Consider the following 18,377-nt stretch of genomic DNA (forward strand, 5'->3'; position numbering starts at 1 on the left):
TGTTTCAACTTTAGCAATACTGATTTATTTTCCATAACATATATTACCAATGGAGAAGTGGATTCTTCCTGCCCGTCCTTAAAAAAATGTAAAACAGCTTGTTAATTGTTGTTGACATATATTAACAACATACTTTTTAAAGAAATGATGATGTGTAAGTATGGTCCACAACCTTCACAAAGTAACATGCTTTAGATAATGTGTACTGTGTAAGTTTAACAGAAAAGATTGAAAACATTTATGAAATCAGATATAAAACTTTGTTAAGTATTATAATTTTTTCCCAACTTTTCAAAATATAGAGTGTCTGACTAGAGAACTAGAGCAGTTGTAGATGAATGTGTCAGAGAGGAACTGTGAGTAGAGTGCTCAGGTTGGGATCTGTCTTGTGATGGTGAATCTTTTTGTGATTGTCAGCTTGGTCTCATTGATAAGGTATCTAAGAAGGAAGCAGAGGTGAGATTAGAAGTTTCTAGAAGGTTATTGAAGGACAGTGGAAGGGGAATAGGGAAGGAATGTCATTTATAAAGAGGCAGAAGATTTCCGTGCACCTTTTTTACTGTAATTAGCTTATCCATATCTTAGATGCTCAGCAGCCATCTTATTTGATATTTGATTAAGGGTGCAGCCAAAGGCACAGTGGTGAAATACTGCAAATCAATTTGAAAAAGCAAGATTCAAATACTTAATGAGCCATCTCAATTTAGATTTTATGTTTGTTCTCTGACCCACTTCCAGCACTTACCAGTAGTATTCATTCAAGAAGCCAATGATTGATTCCACACCCAATCTTCTCCCTACCTGGGCTAGTGCTCTGCTTTTAATGATCTCACTGCCATGAAGACTCCAGTAAATCTTTTTATTTCACACTGATGGGATAACTGCCAGCATAATTATGATGGCTTGCAATTAAGCAGTAATGAAAAATGTCTTAACTTCATAGGTCGACCCAAATGAAGCCAAAAGGGACCAAGAGGATCATGGGCCTCGCCTGGATAGTTTGGATTTCTGGCACAAACTTATTGCACTCATAGTGTCTGTCATAGAAGAAGACCGCAATAGTTATGCTCCTGTACTGAATCAATTTCCTCAAGAGCTCAATATTGGCCAGGTAAGTTAGTTGAAACCTTTTTTTTTAAGTGAAAATATTTGAACGGCTCTGTGTTTTATGCCATTTGTTTCACTCTTTTGACCTGAAAACCTGAATTCTGTTGGAATAGCATTTTCCAGGCTTACACATGTAAGCCGTAAATGCTGCTTTCTTGACTGGAATAGTGGTCCCTAATTTGTAGCTCTGCCCAATTTCTCCAATTTCATGTTTTTTGTGACTCTAAACCATAAATTTATAGCCCCTGTGAAAAACCCGTAAGACCAGTGCTAAAAATTCCCTGATTTTACATTTCTTCCTAGTAAGGTTTACCTTGATTCTAAGTTTCTATTCAGTGTCTCATTTGACTTTTTCCCATTTTCATCCTATTGACACTTGTGAGGGGTACAGACGGACAGCAGTTATGCAAAATACTATAGAACATGTTTGCTGAAAATTGTCTTGAGCAGCTAGCTTGGCATCCCACATGCAAAGGAAATATCTTAGACCTTTCAGCTTCAAATGGGCTGGACCTTATCATCACTGTCAGTATAGAAATGGGGATTAGCGATCATGATGCCTTTACAACGACTATGATTATGAAATTCAGTTTCTGCTAGATAGAGCAGATAAGCACTTATTAACATCTCACTCAGACAGTGAATTGGCATCACTTAGTTCCAAGTGTATAAATGATGGAAAAGACCCACCATGGTTTAATAACAAAATTCGGCAGATGCCGAGGAAGCAGTGGCTGTTGCACTGTTAGTTCAAAGGGGAATGCATAAATGATGACAAACAAAGGTTAGTAGAAATTCATATGTTTGTGAAAAGATATATGCAGAAAACATACAATTACTGCCACCATCACAGCTTGGCAAAAATCTGGCAAAGAACCCGAGAAAATTCTGGTCATATATAAAATGGGTAAGCGGGTCTAAGGTGTTCGTTCACTCCCTTGTTCATCATTCTAGTGTGGCAATTGAAGATAGCAATACGAAAGCTGAAGTTTTATATTTCACATTCAAGGAATCGTTTGCACAGGAGAATCATACAAACTTACCGTCATTTGACCATTGGATAGACTCTCATTTCGACGACAAAGTAATAAGCATACCTGGCATAGAGAAACAAGAAAAGGATTTGAAAGCAAATAAATCACCAAGTCAGGATGGAATCCCAGTTTGATTTTACACAGAGTGCTCTCCAGCACTGGCTGCTTACCTAGCTTGCATTTATCATGAATTTTTCGTCCAGCACAAAGTCCCAAGTGACTGGAAAAAAGTGCACTTGATTCCTATATATAGGAAAGGTAACAGAACAGACCCACAAAATTACAGACCAATACCCCTAGCTTCTGTTTGCTGCAAAATCCTTGAACATATTTTCAATTTGAATGTAATAAAATTTCTTGAGGATGGGAAGCTTATGTGCATGAATCAGCATAATTTTAGAAATCAAGGCTCATGCAAAACTTCGCTTGCCATTTTCTCATGATGTATTGAGAACTACTGATGAAAGACAACAGGCAGATTCCATATTATTAGATTTCTGGAAAGCATTTGACATGGTTCCCCATTGCAGACTGTTAAAAAAGATACAAGCATATGGAATTAGTTCACTGATATGCGAGTGGCTCCAAGACTTCTTAAATAATAGAACCCAGTATGTTGTCATTGATGGATTTCAGAGACAAGGTTATCATCAGGAGTGCCCCAGGGAAGAGTGGTTGACCGCTGTTGTTCTCTGTGTACATAAATGATTTGGCTGTCAGTGTGGGTTGTAGTCGTTCGCTGCTGATGCCGTGGTGCATGGTAAGCTGTCGAAGTTGAGTGACTGTACGAAGATAGAAGCCGATTTAGACAAAATTTACAATTGGTGTGATGAATGATAGCTAGAAATGTAAGTTAATGCAGATGAGTTGGAAGAGCAAACCTGTAATCTTTGGATACAGTATTACTAGTGTCCTGCTTGACACAATCCAGTTGCTTAACTATATGGGCATAATGTTACAAAGCAATATAAGGTGGCACAAGCATGTAAGAACTGTGGTAGGGAAGGTGGACGGTCAACTTTATTGGGAGTATTTTAGGAAAGATTAGATTAGATTAGATTAGTGTTTCATTCCATAGATCCATGCTGAGGAGATCCTCATGGATATGGAACATGGATTTTTTTTTAAAAAAAAAGCTGAAATAGCGATACTAATTTTTGTTCCTGAATATACAATACAAGAAAGATGTACTGAAGGTTAAATAACGAACTGTGAAGAGAAACAGAGCAGGCTAGGAAAAAATGGCTAAAAGAGGAATGTGATGAAATTGAAGAACTGGGCAGGAAGGGAAGATATGACTTACTATAGAACAGAGTAAAGAATGGGAACAAAACAGAGCAGGAAGTGTTACTATGGAAATTTTAAGTAAAGACGAAGAGGTAGTGTACAAAGATCGTGATGTTGTCCTCCAGAGATGGGAAGAATATATAAAAGAGCTATATGACATAAATAGCAAACCAGAGACTCTGGAACTTGAATCACACAACAGTGTAAGTGATGACAAGAAAGGACAGACCGTCATAATGGGAGAAGTAAAGTCTGCCATAGCTGCAATGAAAAATGGCAAAGCGGTAGGTACAGATACAATACCAGGAGAAATACTAAAATGCTTGAACCATGATGGAATAAGAGAAATATTAAGGTTATGTAATAAAATATATGGCAGGGGTGATTGGCCTGAGGACTTTCTGACATCAGTAATGATTCCATTACTGAAAAAACAAGGAATCAAGAAATGCAGCGAACACAGGACAATCAGCCTCATTTCACATGCAGCCTAAGTGATGCTAAGAATAATTAATAAAAGACTTGAAAAAGTAATGGAGGAGAATCTTGGTAAGGAGCAGTTGGGAGAAAGGTCTATTAAAAAAGCAAGAGACCTCTATATGTGCTTCATCGATCTAGAAAAGGCATTTGATAATGTGGTTTGGGACAAACTGGCAACTATAATGAGGGAAAAGAGAAAGGAGTGGAAAACCAGAAGACTTATAAATTCATTATATCTTAATCAAAAAATTTCAGTTAAAGTGAGAGGAGAAAGTACAAACTGGATTGCACTAGGAAAAGGAGTAAGACAAGGATGCTGTTTATCACCTACTCTTTTCAACCTCTACTTGGAAAATATGATTGACCAATGCTCATTAGATGTCAAAGGAGTAGAAATTGGAGGAAGTAGGGTAGTGTGATTGAGATTTGCTGATGACATGGTCCTTCTAGCCACAGGGGAAAAAGAATTACAGGATTTGGTGGACACCATTGCCACTAATGGAAAAAAAATATGGAATGAAAATTAACACCAATAAAACAAAAGTATTGGCACTAGGAGGAAATAAGGGAATAAAAATTATGCTGAATGGAGAAACACTACAACAGGTGCAAAATTTTAAGTATCTTGGAAGCAGGATAGACACCGACTGGAAGTGCACCACAGAAATTAAAACAAGGATAGCAATAGCAAAAGAGGTGTTTTATAAGAAAAGGAGAATCTTCTGCAGCGGTCTGGACAGAGAACTTAGAAAGAGACTCATAAAATGTCTTGTATGGAGTGTTCTTCTATATGGTGCTGAAACATGGACTATGAGGAAAGAAGACAGAGAAAGGCTGGAGGCTTTTGAGATCTGGACATGGTGGGAGATGGAAAGAATAAGTTGGATGGACAAAGTAAAAAATGAAGATGTGCTGAGAAGAGTGGGAGAGAAAATACAGTTACTAGATGTAATAAAGAGAAGAAACAGAAATTGGATTGGACATATATTAAGAAAGAATGACGGACTGATAAAAACAGTTTTAGAAGGTTATGTAGAAGGGAAAAGGAAGCAATGAAGGAAGAGATTCGAGATACTGGATGACATGATGGACGGTACAACATACAACAGCATTAAGAAGGAAGCAATGGATCGCAGAAAATGGAGAAGGAAAGGAACTGGTAATATAGCAGATAACTGATGATGATGATACGATACATCATTTTTTAAAGCTATAATAGCAATACTAATAGTATGAGTATATACAATACATCATTTGTTTCTCTTAAAAAAATTCAGTGATGGAGTAGCAGGAGTTCGCCACTAGTAAGTCTTTCAGGCTCCTTTTAAATGAATCGTTATTTGTAACTAAATTTTTTCTGTTTGCTGGTAAATTAGTGAACATTAGTGTTCTTGAGTAGTTGACCCCTTTTTGAACTAAAGTAAGTGCTTTTAAGTCCTTGTGCAGATCATTTTTATTCCTGGTATTGTATGTATGAACTGAGCTGTTTGTTGGAAAAAGAGATATATTATTTATGACAAATTTCATTAAGGAGTATATATACTGAGAAACAGTAGTGAGTATAGCCAGTTCTTTGAAGAGGTTTCGGCCGGCCGCGGTGGTCTAGCAGTTCCAGGCGCTCAGTCCAGAACCGCGAGACTGCTATGGTCGCAGGTTCGAATCCTGCCTCGGGTATGGATCTGTGTAATGTCCTTAGGTTTAAGTAGTTCTAAGTTCTAGGGGACTGATGACCACAGATGTTAAGTCCCATAGTGCTCAGAGCAATTTTTTGAAGAGGTTTCTACAGGACGGCCGTGAATTTACTCCATAAATAATACGTATTACACGCTTTTGGACTCTGAAAATTTGAAGAGTTACCCCAAAATATCATACCATATGACATTAGGAAATGAAAGTAGGCAAAGAATGCAAGCTTTTTCATTTTTATGTTGTCTATGTCTGGTAACACTCGAATTGCAAATACAGATTTGTTAAGGTGTTCCTGCGGTTCTGTAGTGCTCTCCTCCCAACTGAATTTATTATCAAGTTGTAATCCCAGGAATTTAAGACTGTCAACCTGTTCTATTTCCTTTTCTTCATACTTTATGCATATGCTGGGTGGAAACCTCTTACAGGTTCTGAATTGCATATAGTGAGTCTTTTCAAAGTTTAATGTCAGTGAGTTGGCTTTAAACCATTTATTAATATCCCTGAAAATATCATTTGCAGATCTTTATAGGACTACACTCAACATACTATTTATTGCAATACTTGTGTCATCTGCAAACAAAACAAACTCTGCTTCTGGCAGTGTAACTGATGAGAGATCATTAATGTACACAAGAAAAAGCAATGGCCCTAAGATGGATCCTTGTGGGACACCATTTTGGAGCACTGCCCGTGACACCATGGAATTCTAATTTATTTAAAAGCATGTTATGGTTCACACAATCAAATGCCTTTGACAAATCACAGAAAATACCTGCTACTTGTAATCTGTTATTTAATGAATTAAGTAAATTTTCACTGTTGCCGTAAATAGCCTTCTCGATATCAGAACCCTTCAGAAATCCAAACTGTGTTCTTGTTAATATGTTATTTTTGGTCAGATGGTTGAAAAGCTGCCTGTACATTACTTTTTCTAAAAATTTTGTGATTGCTAGAAAAAGTGAAATCGGTCTGTAGTTTGATGGCACCTCTTTATCCCCTTTCTTGAATAGAGGCTTAACATCTGCATATTTTAACCAGTCAAGAAATGTCCCAGTTATAGTTAACTGGTTACACAAGTAACATAGAATTGTACTAAACTGACAACAACATGCCTTAATTAACTTTGGTGATATTTCATTGTAACCACTACAATGCTCCGTTTTTAAAGATTTTATTATGGAAGCTATTTCTTTTTGTGAAGTGAGTGACATATGAGTCTATTTGTAAAGGCTAGTTTCAGATATTCAAGGGCATTATTTACTGATCATGACAATCCCATTCTATCTGTAATGGATATAAAGTACTTGTTAAATAGATTTGCCACACTATACCCATCGATTACTAATGTGTCATCTACCCTTAATGCTATTTGCTCCTGTTCCTTTCTGGTTCTACCAGTCTCCTCTTTCACTATATCCCAAATTGTTTTTATTTTGTTCCCTGACATTGCTATCTCCTTCTTGTAGTGCATTTGTTTAGATGTCTGAATTACTTTTTTTAATATTTTACAGTATTCCTTGTATTTAGCTAAATCATCAGCATTGAAGCTATTCTTGGTCGACAGATACATTTTCCTTTTTTTCTTACAGGAAATCTTTATTCCTTGTGTAATCCATGGTTTTATTATAGTCTTATGTTCAATTTTAGTAACTTTAAGAGGAAAACAGTTTTCAAACATGGTACTGACATTGTTCATGAATGTGTTATATTTTTCATTCATGTAATGAGCACTATAAACATCTTTCCAGTTCATATCTTTGAGCAGTTTTCTAAAACACTCAATTTTTGGTTGATTGACTACTCTCCTGTACTCAGATTTAGCAATCTTGATAATCTGCTTAGAATTTACATCTAAAACAAGGAGCTGCATGTCATGATCTGATAGTCCATTTATTTCAGGTTTTATGATATGTTTTTGTTCCTTTGATTTGTCTATAAAAATGTTATTAATGGCTGTCCTTGAGGATTTAGTGATTCTAGTTGAAAAGTTTACAGTGTGAGTTAGATAGAAAGACAACATTACTAACTGCAGTTAATTATTACTGGAAGATAGCATTAGAAAATCTGTATTAAATTTCTTTGTTTCTTCCTGTTAAACAACACAAAAGAGCTTCTAGATGATTTGTGAATAGATTATAATTTCCTGCAGGTGCTCGGTAAATAGTTACTATTATATAGGATCTGTTATGGAACTCTGCTTCTGTTGCACATGCTTCTAGATGCTGCTCTAAACAGAATTTATTAATGTCAATGTTCTTGAATTTATGGCAGTTTTTAATAAATGTGGCAACTCCTGCTCCATCCATATCAACTCTGCAGAACTATGAAATGTCTAACATATCTATACCAGTGGTCACTTGAGTGGTTCACCTATAAAGGAGACCTATTCTTGAGTTCTGCTAGAGTGTTTGGGATCCATACCATGTTGGACTGAAGCAAGACATCAAACCAATTAAGAGGTGGTCTGCTAGATTTGTTACCAATAGGTATGAATAACACATAAGTGCTAAGAAGATGCTTTGGGAAGTCAAATGGGAAACCCTGGGGCGAAGGAGACATTCTTTTTTGAGAAACATTATTGTGAAAATTAGATAACCGGCATATGATGCTGACTGCCAAATGATTCTGCTGTTAGAATGAAATTTTCACTCTACAGCAGAGTGTGTGCTGATATGAAACTTACTGACAGATTAAAACTGTGTGCCGGACCGAGACTCGAACTTGGGATCTTTGCCTTTTGTGGGCAAGTGCTCTACCAACTGAACTACCCACGCATGACTCACACCCTGTCCTCACAGCTCTACTTCTGCCCGTACCTCGTCTCCTACCTTCCAAACTTTACAGAAGCTCTCCTGCAAGTTCCGAGTGGAACAAGAAAGGAAATGACAAGCAGTGGCACAGGGTACCCTCTGTCATGCACTGTATGGTGGCTTGAAGAGTATCTATGAAATGTAGAAGTAGATGATGTTACTGAGCGAGTTACAAGTGGAACAGAAGACACATGGTTTGCACCATGGGTGGTGGCAATGTTAAGGTAATGTTTTAGGGCATTGTGGAGAGGGAAGATGTGAAAGAGGAGGTGCTGATGTGATCCATGAATGGTGTTGCCAACATGTCTTGCAAAATTTTGCTTCACCACACAATTATGATACAACTAGTCCTAGTTTACTGCAATAATGGAGAAACAAGTCGATGCAAAGTGTTCTGGGCTGAGCTGACACGAGACAAAGGGGCCCAGCCATCACATTTTCTTGTACCACTTGTAACTCAGTGTCATCTTTTTGCACGTATTTCCAATGTTTTGCATTCAGCAACAGTATCAATCGTTAACCTTTTAAATTCAAACACTTAGTTTTCAAGAATATGCTCAGTCATAATTGAGGAAACATCGCCCATTTGGCTAGTGAACTCTTATTTTCTGGTGACTTATTAAGTCAGCCAGTAGCCAGTGCAATCACCACACCACACTAACAGATCTAAAATGAGCTCACCTATTGGATATTTGGAGAGGAGGAGTGGCCCTTCAGTGACAGGAGTGCAGGTAGGGGTGAAAGAATTTTGTGAAGTGCTGAAAATATACTCTTCATGCAGATAATGTGCTATGACAGAGATGTTACCCAAAAATAGAACAAGGGTTTTGTGAGAGCTCATTTTAAAGACTTTTGTGTTCAAATCTGACATGATACAACTACATAGAGTACTCACATATATACTTCGCAGTGCATACACCACCCACTGTAGATCATAAAGATTTGTAGCAAGGATGGGGGGCATGAAGTTAAACTGTGCTACCGGCACTTTCTTTCTGATTTACATTTTACACAGAACATAGATATTCACTGAGCCAGCTTCTAATAAGCTTGTAACATCAGTTCGGAAAGTAAACTCATTATTTCACATATCTGTTTCTCTCATCAAGCCTAAAATAACACTTTCATGGTGGTGAGTATATGAAATGTGGCTTGTAAGAAGAGCATTAAACAATAACAGCAGTGGTGACAAATTATGTCATTAAGCAGATCTCCGGTCTTATACTTATGGTTTATCCACTTAGGCTGCTGTGATGTTATTGGTTTAATGCAACATGTTCATGATTTTTACTTTTTTCTGGGTGAACATAAAGGATGATCTCTCAAAAATGCATGTTTTGAAGGTATAATTTGTGCCTGTAGTTGTCAGAAAACAGATTGATTACCTTGTACCCAGATTCCAATTTCAATTGTTTTAAGAATTTTTACCTGCTGTCACACATCTGTAATTTTTTGAGAACTAATTAAATTCATTACCACAAATTATTGTATAAACATATTGTTGTATATTTAAGTTCCTTCACTTAAACAGATTTTATACAAAGTATTAGAGAGGGTTACAATTTTTAATCACATATGCCAATTACACTTGGTTTTGCTCAAATTTTGTGTATTTTTAACATTATCCTTGATTCTGGAATTTTGTGAATTTTTTGTTTTTTACGTCTGAACCACATGAAAACATAAAATGGCAGTTTCGCTGTATTTGCTGCTTAATATCTTGTTAAAAAAACTGCCACTGTATGAGACCCATTGCAAACAACAGAGATCAAGCAACATTTTTCTGTGATCAAAAATCATCTGTTTTCATTGGAACTAACAGAATGTTACCAGTTTATATGATACCCCCAGAAGAAATATACTCAAATTCATTAAAAATTTGAGTTGGGTGGGAGGTGCAATGTATAAAATTTTGTGTGCAGTGAGACATAACATTCATCCATGTTTCACTTATGTATAAGGATATATTCCAGACAGCTGCTATCATAAAATACTATCTAACACATAAATTTGTATTTTATGATAACTTTATCTCTTTCAGAAACGCACTTCTTGCTAGTGCCCATCTTCACTCTTTTTGTCTCCCATTTAGCAAAACTCATCTTCAACTTTCAGTATTTTGATTTATAATCTAATTCCTTCAGCATCACATGATTTAATTTGACTTTGTGTTACTTTGGTTTATAACTGCTGCATTCAACAAAACAAGTATGGCACCCAACATACAAGGTATCAGGAAGTGAACCCCTATCACAGAAAAGTAACTTATGATAGGGTGTTTGTATCTGTAACACAATTAATGTGGGAAACATAAAGTAAAACAATTAATAAGCTTTTGTTAAAATAATATGCATAGATATACTCAGATTTTGATGATGAATTTTGTGTGGCAATGTCGTTGGAGCTCTACTAACTAGTCTAATCTAGTCTATTGATCAAAGTTCAGTCTGAACTGATGTATGTAATAGGGTTAGTACAGGTTCAAGTCTGAATAACACTGTGACACAGTTACCGTCTATCACTCATTTAAAGCATCTGGCTATAGCTACGGCAACTGATGCTCTACATCTACTGATGAGAGCTATAGACTGGAACTGGTGATTTGCAACTGTTGCTGGCAATGAACTGGCCGAGTGTGGTTGTGCATCCATGTTTAACCCATGAGCAGCAGAGTGATGTCCATCTGTCACCTGTTTGGTTGATACTGCAAGTAGTTAAAGCATGATTAGGTATCTGTTTATGAGTGCTCAGGATGTCTACAGGTCATGGAACTCAAACAGTTCCTTGTAAGTTTTCAGTAAAAACTTCTTTATTGACAGAGAAGCCTCTTTCAATTGCAGAATTTCCATGAACATGCATAACAGCTTCTGCGCAAACTTGATGATGTCATGGTTCACTCCTTGAGGTAAATTCATCAGTAAGAGATCAAGTTTGTCCTTTTTAGGATTGAGCTTTGACTATTTTTAATTTTGAAGGTCTCCTCTCAGCAATTCTTAAGTACAGACTTTAAAATAAGGGAATTATTTATAAAATAAGGGACTTATTTGTCTGTGTGTGCAAGCCATGCAAGCAAAGTCTCTGCTATTGTGGTTTGTAGACTTAAGGGGCAGGTGCAGATGGAGAAATATGGAGGTGTGGCTTCATTGGACTATATGTAGTTGTTAACAGAAATAAGTGCACAGATATTTTGCAAATTAAAGATAGTCAATGGTGGCTCATGTTTATCACTGAAAGTTACTCATAGCTCCATTTTCTGAAATTCTTGAATGACAACTGCATTGGAAGAATTTGTGTCAAAACGACATATGACTCCAACGACAACTGACATAGTGGAGAGAGAGAATACTTTCAAGATCGTGAATATTCTGAAAACCAACTGAAGCAATTAAATCCTAAACTTGTTCACTTTCTGGTGAATTTACTGCAGAGTGTGAACCAAGATATCATTAAGTTAGTGCAGAAGCTTAGTGCAGAAGCTATAATGCATATTTCATAGAAATACTGCAGTTGAAAGAGATTATCTTCAGTACCCACTCTTGGATAATGGTTGTCCTTTACTACATCCCACTGGAGCGGGGATTTGTGGCTCCCTATCTGACAAGGATGATGAACTTCATGGCTTGGCACCTATTTCAGTATCACTTTCACTTGTTAAGCATTTATCATCATCATTTTACTCCTCATGTATATTGTCTGCCCAGTTGAGTGTGTAATAAACCACACATCCCAATGACTCATACTGCAGAAATGCTAATATTTCATCTGCCACTTCTTTCATACTCTGCAAAATTTGTTGGGTTCCTTTTTGATGGTATGCCGACTTCAGCAACTATTGCTGTAGATATAATGCAATATTTGCTTTGTATATCACTGCCATTGCTCTGCTTTGTATCAACACCACTACCACTGTAGCTCTGTTGTGAGTTACTCATCAGCAAAGCAGTTCAGCTATGCTCCATAGCCTCATGCTGTTCTTGCCATTGGATACCTCCAGACCCATCCCTTGTTGCCATTAGCAGTCAGTATTGTGGTCCCACGGTAGACAATATGTGGGCCGTGGAATGCCATAAATGTCATGTCCTCTTGCAACCTCACACTGAAGGGTTTCCTTTTGAGAAGAAGGTACAGTTGTTGCAGAAAGAAGTATTTACAATGCAGCACAATTGTTAGGTAGTTGACTTAATACAGTGCTATTACAAATGATTGAAGCGATTTCATGAACTCACTATAGCTCCATTCATTTACATATGGTCACGACATACTACAGATATGTAGAAAATCTCATAAATTTTCGTTCGGCTGAAGCCGCACTTCAGGTTTCTGTTACCAGTGCGCTCGAGAACGCAGTGAAACAAAATGGCGACAGGAGCCGAGAAAGCGTATGTCGTGCTTGAAATGCACTCACATCAGTCAGTCATAACAGTGCAACGACACTTCAGGACAAAGTTCAACAAAGATCCACCAACTGCTAACTCCATTCGGCGATGGTATGCGCAGTTTAAAGCTTCTGGATGCCTCTGTAAGGGGAAATCAACGGGTTGGCCTGCAGTGAGCGAAGAAACAGTTGAACACATGTGGGCAAGTTTCACGTGTAGCCCGCAGAAGTCGACGAATAAAGCAAGCAGGGAGCTAAATGTACCACAGCTGACAGTTTGGGAAATCTTACAGAAAAGGCTAAAGCAGAAGTCTTACCATTTACAATTGCTACAAGCCCTGACACCCTATTACAAAGTCAAACGCTTTGAATTTTCGGCACGGTTGCAACAGCTCATGGAAGAGGATGTGTTCAGTGCGAAACTTGTTTTCAGTGATGAAGCAACATTTTTTCTTAATGGTGAAGTGAACAGACACAATGTGCGAATCAGGGCGGTAGAGAATCCTCACGCATTCGTGCAGCAAATTCGCAATTCACCGAAAGTTAATGTGTTTTGGTGCAATCTCACAGTTTAAAGTTTACGGCCCCTTTTTCTTCTGCGAAAAAAAAACATTACAGGACACGTGTGTCTGGACATGCTGGAAAATTGGCTCATACCACAACTGGAGACTGACTGGGCCGACTTCATCTTTCAACAGGATGTTGCTCCACTGCACTTCCATCATGATGTTCGGCATTTCTTAAACAGGAGATTGAAAAACCGATGGATCGGTTGTGGTGGAAATCATGATCAGCAATTCATGTCATGGCCTCCACACTCTCCCGACTTAACCCCATGAATTTTCTTTTTGTGGGGTTATATGAAAGATTGTGTTTAAACCTCCTCTACCAAGAAACGTGCCAGAACTGCGAGCTCCCATCAACGATGCTTTCGAACTCATTGATGGTGACATGCTGCGCTGAGTGTGGGAGGAACTTGATTATCGGCTTGATCTCTGCCGAATCACTAAAGGGGCACATATCGAACATTTGTGAATGCCTAAAAAAACATTTTGAGTTTTCGTATGTGTGTGCAAAGCATTGTGAAAATATCTCAAATAATAAAGTAATTGTAGAGTTGTGAAATCACTTCAATCATTTGTAATAACCCTGTAGTAAGAAATAGCTGAATTTGGACATTCGAAAATCAATGATGTTTCATGAAGAAGAGTAGAAGTCTTAAAAAAGAAGATATCTGATGACAATGAAGTGGCCAACCTTAAAAGAAGAACAGTTGTAGAACTAAAAGAATTCAAAAATAAATAAGAATGCCTACAGAAAAGGCAAAAGAAGGAGCTGCAATTTAGATGTTAAAATTTCAAGTTTACTTAAGAAACTTAAAGACTGAATCTTTTACTGTGACATTTAACATTCGAGATAAATTTTGTATCTTCTTATATTGTCTTAAGTAAAATTGTTAAGTTATCACTACATTACTATTTTAAACAATTTGTTTTTTAATTAGTGTAATGATAAATTTACCTGAAAATAGTCACACGTCAACCTATGTGAGTGTTTAATGTTTTGATAGCACTTGATGGATGGTATACAACAAGTGACAAATAGTTCATTATTAATGCTGACATACAGTATAAATGATATAAGAATCATTACGTTCAACTTTCATTTCAAACATCTTTCAGGTTTGTTTTTTTTAATTTTTTTTTAAAGTGTTTTTGCCATTGTGCCACACATTTTCAAGAGGTCATGAATATAACTGAAGATGTAATGAAAAAGTCATGAAAAGCTCATGAATTTGATCATATGAAAAATCTAGCTGCTGTGGCCGAGCGGTTCTTGGTGCTTCAGTCTGGAACTGTGCTGCTGCTTTGGTCACAGGTTTGAATCGTGCCTTGTGCATAGATGTGTATGCTGTCCATAGGTTAGTTAGGTTTAATTAGTTCTAAGTCTAGGGATTGATGACCTCAGATGTGAAGTCCCATAGTGCTTAGAGCCATTTGAAACATTTGTTCATATGAAAATCTGTACACACCCTGGTGCTCTCTAATTGGCAGCTGATCTTTTACCTCTGTAGGTATTGCTTTGTACAGTGTATGACTAATTGTGTACACATCATCCCTGCATTTTTCAAAGGCTGGAGGGGGGGAATGGAGGCTGATGAAACTTCATTAGTTTGACATGTTGCTCTATCTGGCATTTGCCTGCTGCACCAAAAACTTCAGTGAGGGCTCAGTCAGTCAAGGAATGTGCCATGTCAGTCTCCATAGGCATATCTGTGGAGGGGGGTGCAATGTCCATCTCCACACACACATTATCGGTGGCTGCAGCTGGCTAGAGGTGAAGTTGGGGACAGCTGCTTTCTGATTTCCAAGATTGCTGGCTTCATTGCAGTATTGAGAGCCTCAAAAAGAGCCTAGGAGTTATGCCTGTATGTGCGTAAGTGTGTTGCCTCCTTGTTTTATTTCTGTCACTATGCATTACATTGCCAAGCTGCTGTGTGACACTTCATGTCATACCCAAGATTTCTTTCCATGTTTATACATGGCAATGAGTACCAACCAGCGGCTTCTTAACAATGACCCAGCAATTTTGACATGTTACTGTGACCAGGGTTCTGATGCCTGTAGCCCATAGTTTGTTATCAATGAGAAGCTGATTGGTATCTTTGGCATAAGTGGCATTTAACTTCATTACTTCCATGTCTCTATCCGTATGTTTCCAGTACCAGTGCTCCCTGGCAATGGGTTTAGTGTGCAGAATGATATAATAGCATTTTACATACTTTTGGCTGAAGCACTAGAGGAATAACACTCATGTCTTTCCCTAGAATGATACCTAGGAATTTCAGTCTGGAAGTGCCTGATCACTACGGACTCACGTTCGAATCCTGCCTCGGGCATAGATGGTTGTGATGTCCTTAGGCTAGTTAGGTTTAAGTAGTTCTAAGTTCTAGTGGACTGATGGGCTCAGATGTTAAGTCCCATAGTGCTCAGAGCCATTTGAACCAATCTCCATTACTTCCAAATTAACAGTGCTAGTGTTGATCAGATGTGGTTTAAATGCACAGCAATAGTATCAGTAGCACATGAGAGATTTATAACAGATAAATTAACAAATGCTGGAGGTTATTCCCCTTGGTACAAAATATGGGTCAGAATATTGTTGCAGAAACAATGAAAAAATCATGCCAAATTCAAATGAATGCAATATCTCCAAGATTGGTGATCTTTCACAGAAGCTCAAAATTTTGTGTGTACTTCAATATGAGATGCATACAATAGTTTCCACAATGAAACTTCATCTTGAAACCTGGCAGAAAATCCAAAGAGATTCTGGTTGTATGAAAAAAAGTATGATAGCAGTAAGACACAGTCAACGGCTTCTCTGCACGATAGCAGTGGAAATACTATTGTCATTAGTGCTGCCAAAGCAGAGCTACTAAATACAGACTTCCAAAATTCCTTCACCAAAGAAGACGAAGTAAATATTCCAGAGTTTGAATTAAGAACTGCTGCCAACATGAGTAACTTGGAAGAAGATATCCTCAGAGTGGTGAAGCAACATGAATCACATAGTAAAAGAAAGTCTTTTTGTCCAGTTTTTATACAAATTAGGTTCTTTCCACAGTATGCTGACACAATAGCTCTGTACTTAACAATCATATACAACTGCTTGCTCGTCAAAAGACCTGAAACCAAAGACTGTAAAGTTGGACAGGTCACACCAGTATTCAAGAAAGGCAGTAGGAGTAATCCACTAAATTACAGGCCCATATCATTAATGTCATTGTACTGCAGGCTCTTAGAACATAGACTGAGTTTGAACATTATGAATCACCTCAGAGAGAACAGTCCATTGACATACAGCTGACAAGGATTTAGAAAACACCATTCTTGCAAAACACAACTATCTCTTTACTCATAAGAAGTGTTGAGTGCTACTGACAAGGGATTTCAAGTTGATTCCATATTTCTAGATTTCCAGAAGGATTTCACACTGCATGTCACAAGTGGCTTGTAGTAAAATTGCATGCTTATGGAATATCATCTCAGTTATGTGACTGGATTCATAATTTTCTATCAGAGAGGTCACAGTTTGTGGTAACTGATGGAAAGCCATTGAGTCAAACAAAAGATATTTATGGCGTTCCTCAAGGTAGTGTTACATGTCCTCTGTTGTTTCTTACCTATATAAAAGATTTGAGAGACAATCTGAATAGCTGTCTAAGGGTGTTTGCAGATGATGCTGTAATTTATCATCTACTAAAGTCGTCAGAAGATCAAAACAAGTTGTAAACAATTTAGAAAGAAATATCTGTATGGTGCAAACATTGGCAGTTGACACTAAATAATGAAAAGTGTGAGACCATTTACTTCAGATACACAACAAATCAGTCAAATCTAAAGGCTGTAAATTCAACTAACCACCTAGGAATTACAATTACAAACAACTTAAGTTGGGAAGAACACATAGAATATATTGTGGTGAATCATAGACTACGTTTTATTGGCGGAACACTTAGAAGATGCAACAGACCTACTAAGGAGACAGCCTACACTACACTTGTCCGTCATCATTTGGAATGTTGCTGAATGATGTGGGATCTTACCAGATAGAGTTAACAGAGTACATCAAGAAAGTTCAAAGGAGAGTAGGACGTTTTGTATTATCGAGAAATAGGTGAGAGATTGTCACTGACATGACACAGGATTTGGGGTATACATAATTAAAACAAAGGTTTCCTGCAAATACAAAAATATTTTGTTGCTGCTGATGTATATAGGAAGAAATGATCATTATAATAAAATAAGGGAAATAAGAGCTAGGTGATCATTTTTTCCGCCCACTGTTCAGGATTGGAATAATAGACAATTATTGTGAAGGTGGTTCGATGAACTCTCTGCCATGCACTTAAATTTGTGCAGTATCTATGTAGACATAGAAAATCAACCAGCCTCATGTGATAAGTGTAAATGTTGCTCTGTAATAAGTGTGGATATTGCTGCACATTAGTTGGAAAGGGTGTACTCTGCAAAAATTTAGGCTTATGGTTTGATTGGGAAGCTGCTATGGGGAAGAGAATGGGGTGACTGGTGGGGCTCTGCCATGGGATTTCAGGTTATGGCATAAAGACCAGAAAGTTAAGGAACAGGTGGCAAAAATTTCTACCCTGCAAGCAAGGTTAGAAAATGTGAAATTTGATCACAACAACCTCGTACATATGTAAAGAAATGTAGGGTGCAACAGATCAATGCTGAGAAACTTAGAGGTAATCAAACAATGGAAAATCCAGGATGAAATATAAACGATATTAATAAGGGGATAGATAGCTACTTACCATGTAGAGGAAATACGGAATTGCAGACTGGCACAACAAACAGACTGCTATACATTTGAGCATCGGCCAAAAGTTCTTCTTCCAGAGTAGAAAACACACACACAGATGACCATTATGGGTGGCCATAGACAGTGGTCATGTGTGTGAGAGTTGTGTTTGCATGATTGTGTGTATGTTTTCTATTTTATAAGAAGGCATTTTGTCCAAAAGCTCAAATGTGTATCAAAATTAGTGATAAGTTGGGTGAGAAACAGGAG

General features: G+C 37.5%; 1 protein-coding gene across 1 annotated transcript in view; it reads left to right on the plus strand.

Annotated features, from left to right (window-relative positions):
• LOC126281764 (protein unc-13 homolog C-like) overlaps window positions 1–18,377 on the plus strand; it is a 1,053,980-nt gene that overhangs the window by 839,216 nt on the left and 196,387 nt on the right. Inside the window, exon 20 of the mRNA XM_049980962.1 lies at window positions 944–1,111. Coding sequence (XP_049836919.1) covers window positions 944–1,111 — 168 coding nt within the window. The remainder of the gene's footprint in view (window positions 1–943; window positions 1,112–18,377) is intronic.

This window comes from Schistocerca gregaria, chromosome 7 (assembly GCF_023897955.1).
Source record: "Schistocerca gregaria isolate iqSchGreg1 chromosome 7, iqSchGreg1.2, whole genome shotgun sequence".
Lineage (NCBI taxonomy): Eukaryota > Metazoa > Arthropoda > Insecta > Orthoptera > Acrididae > Schistocerca > Schistocerca gregaria.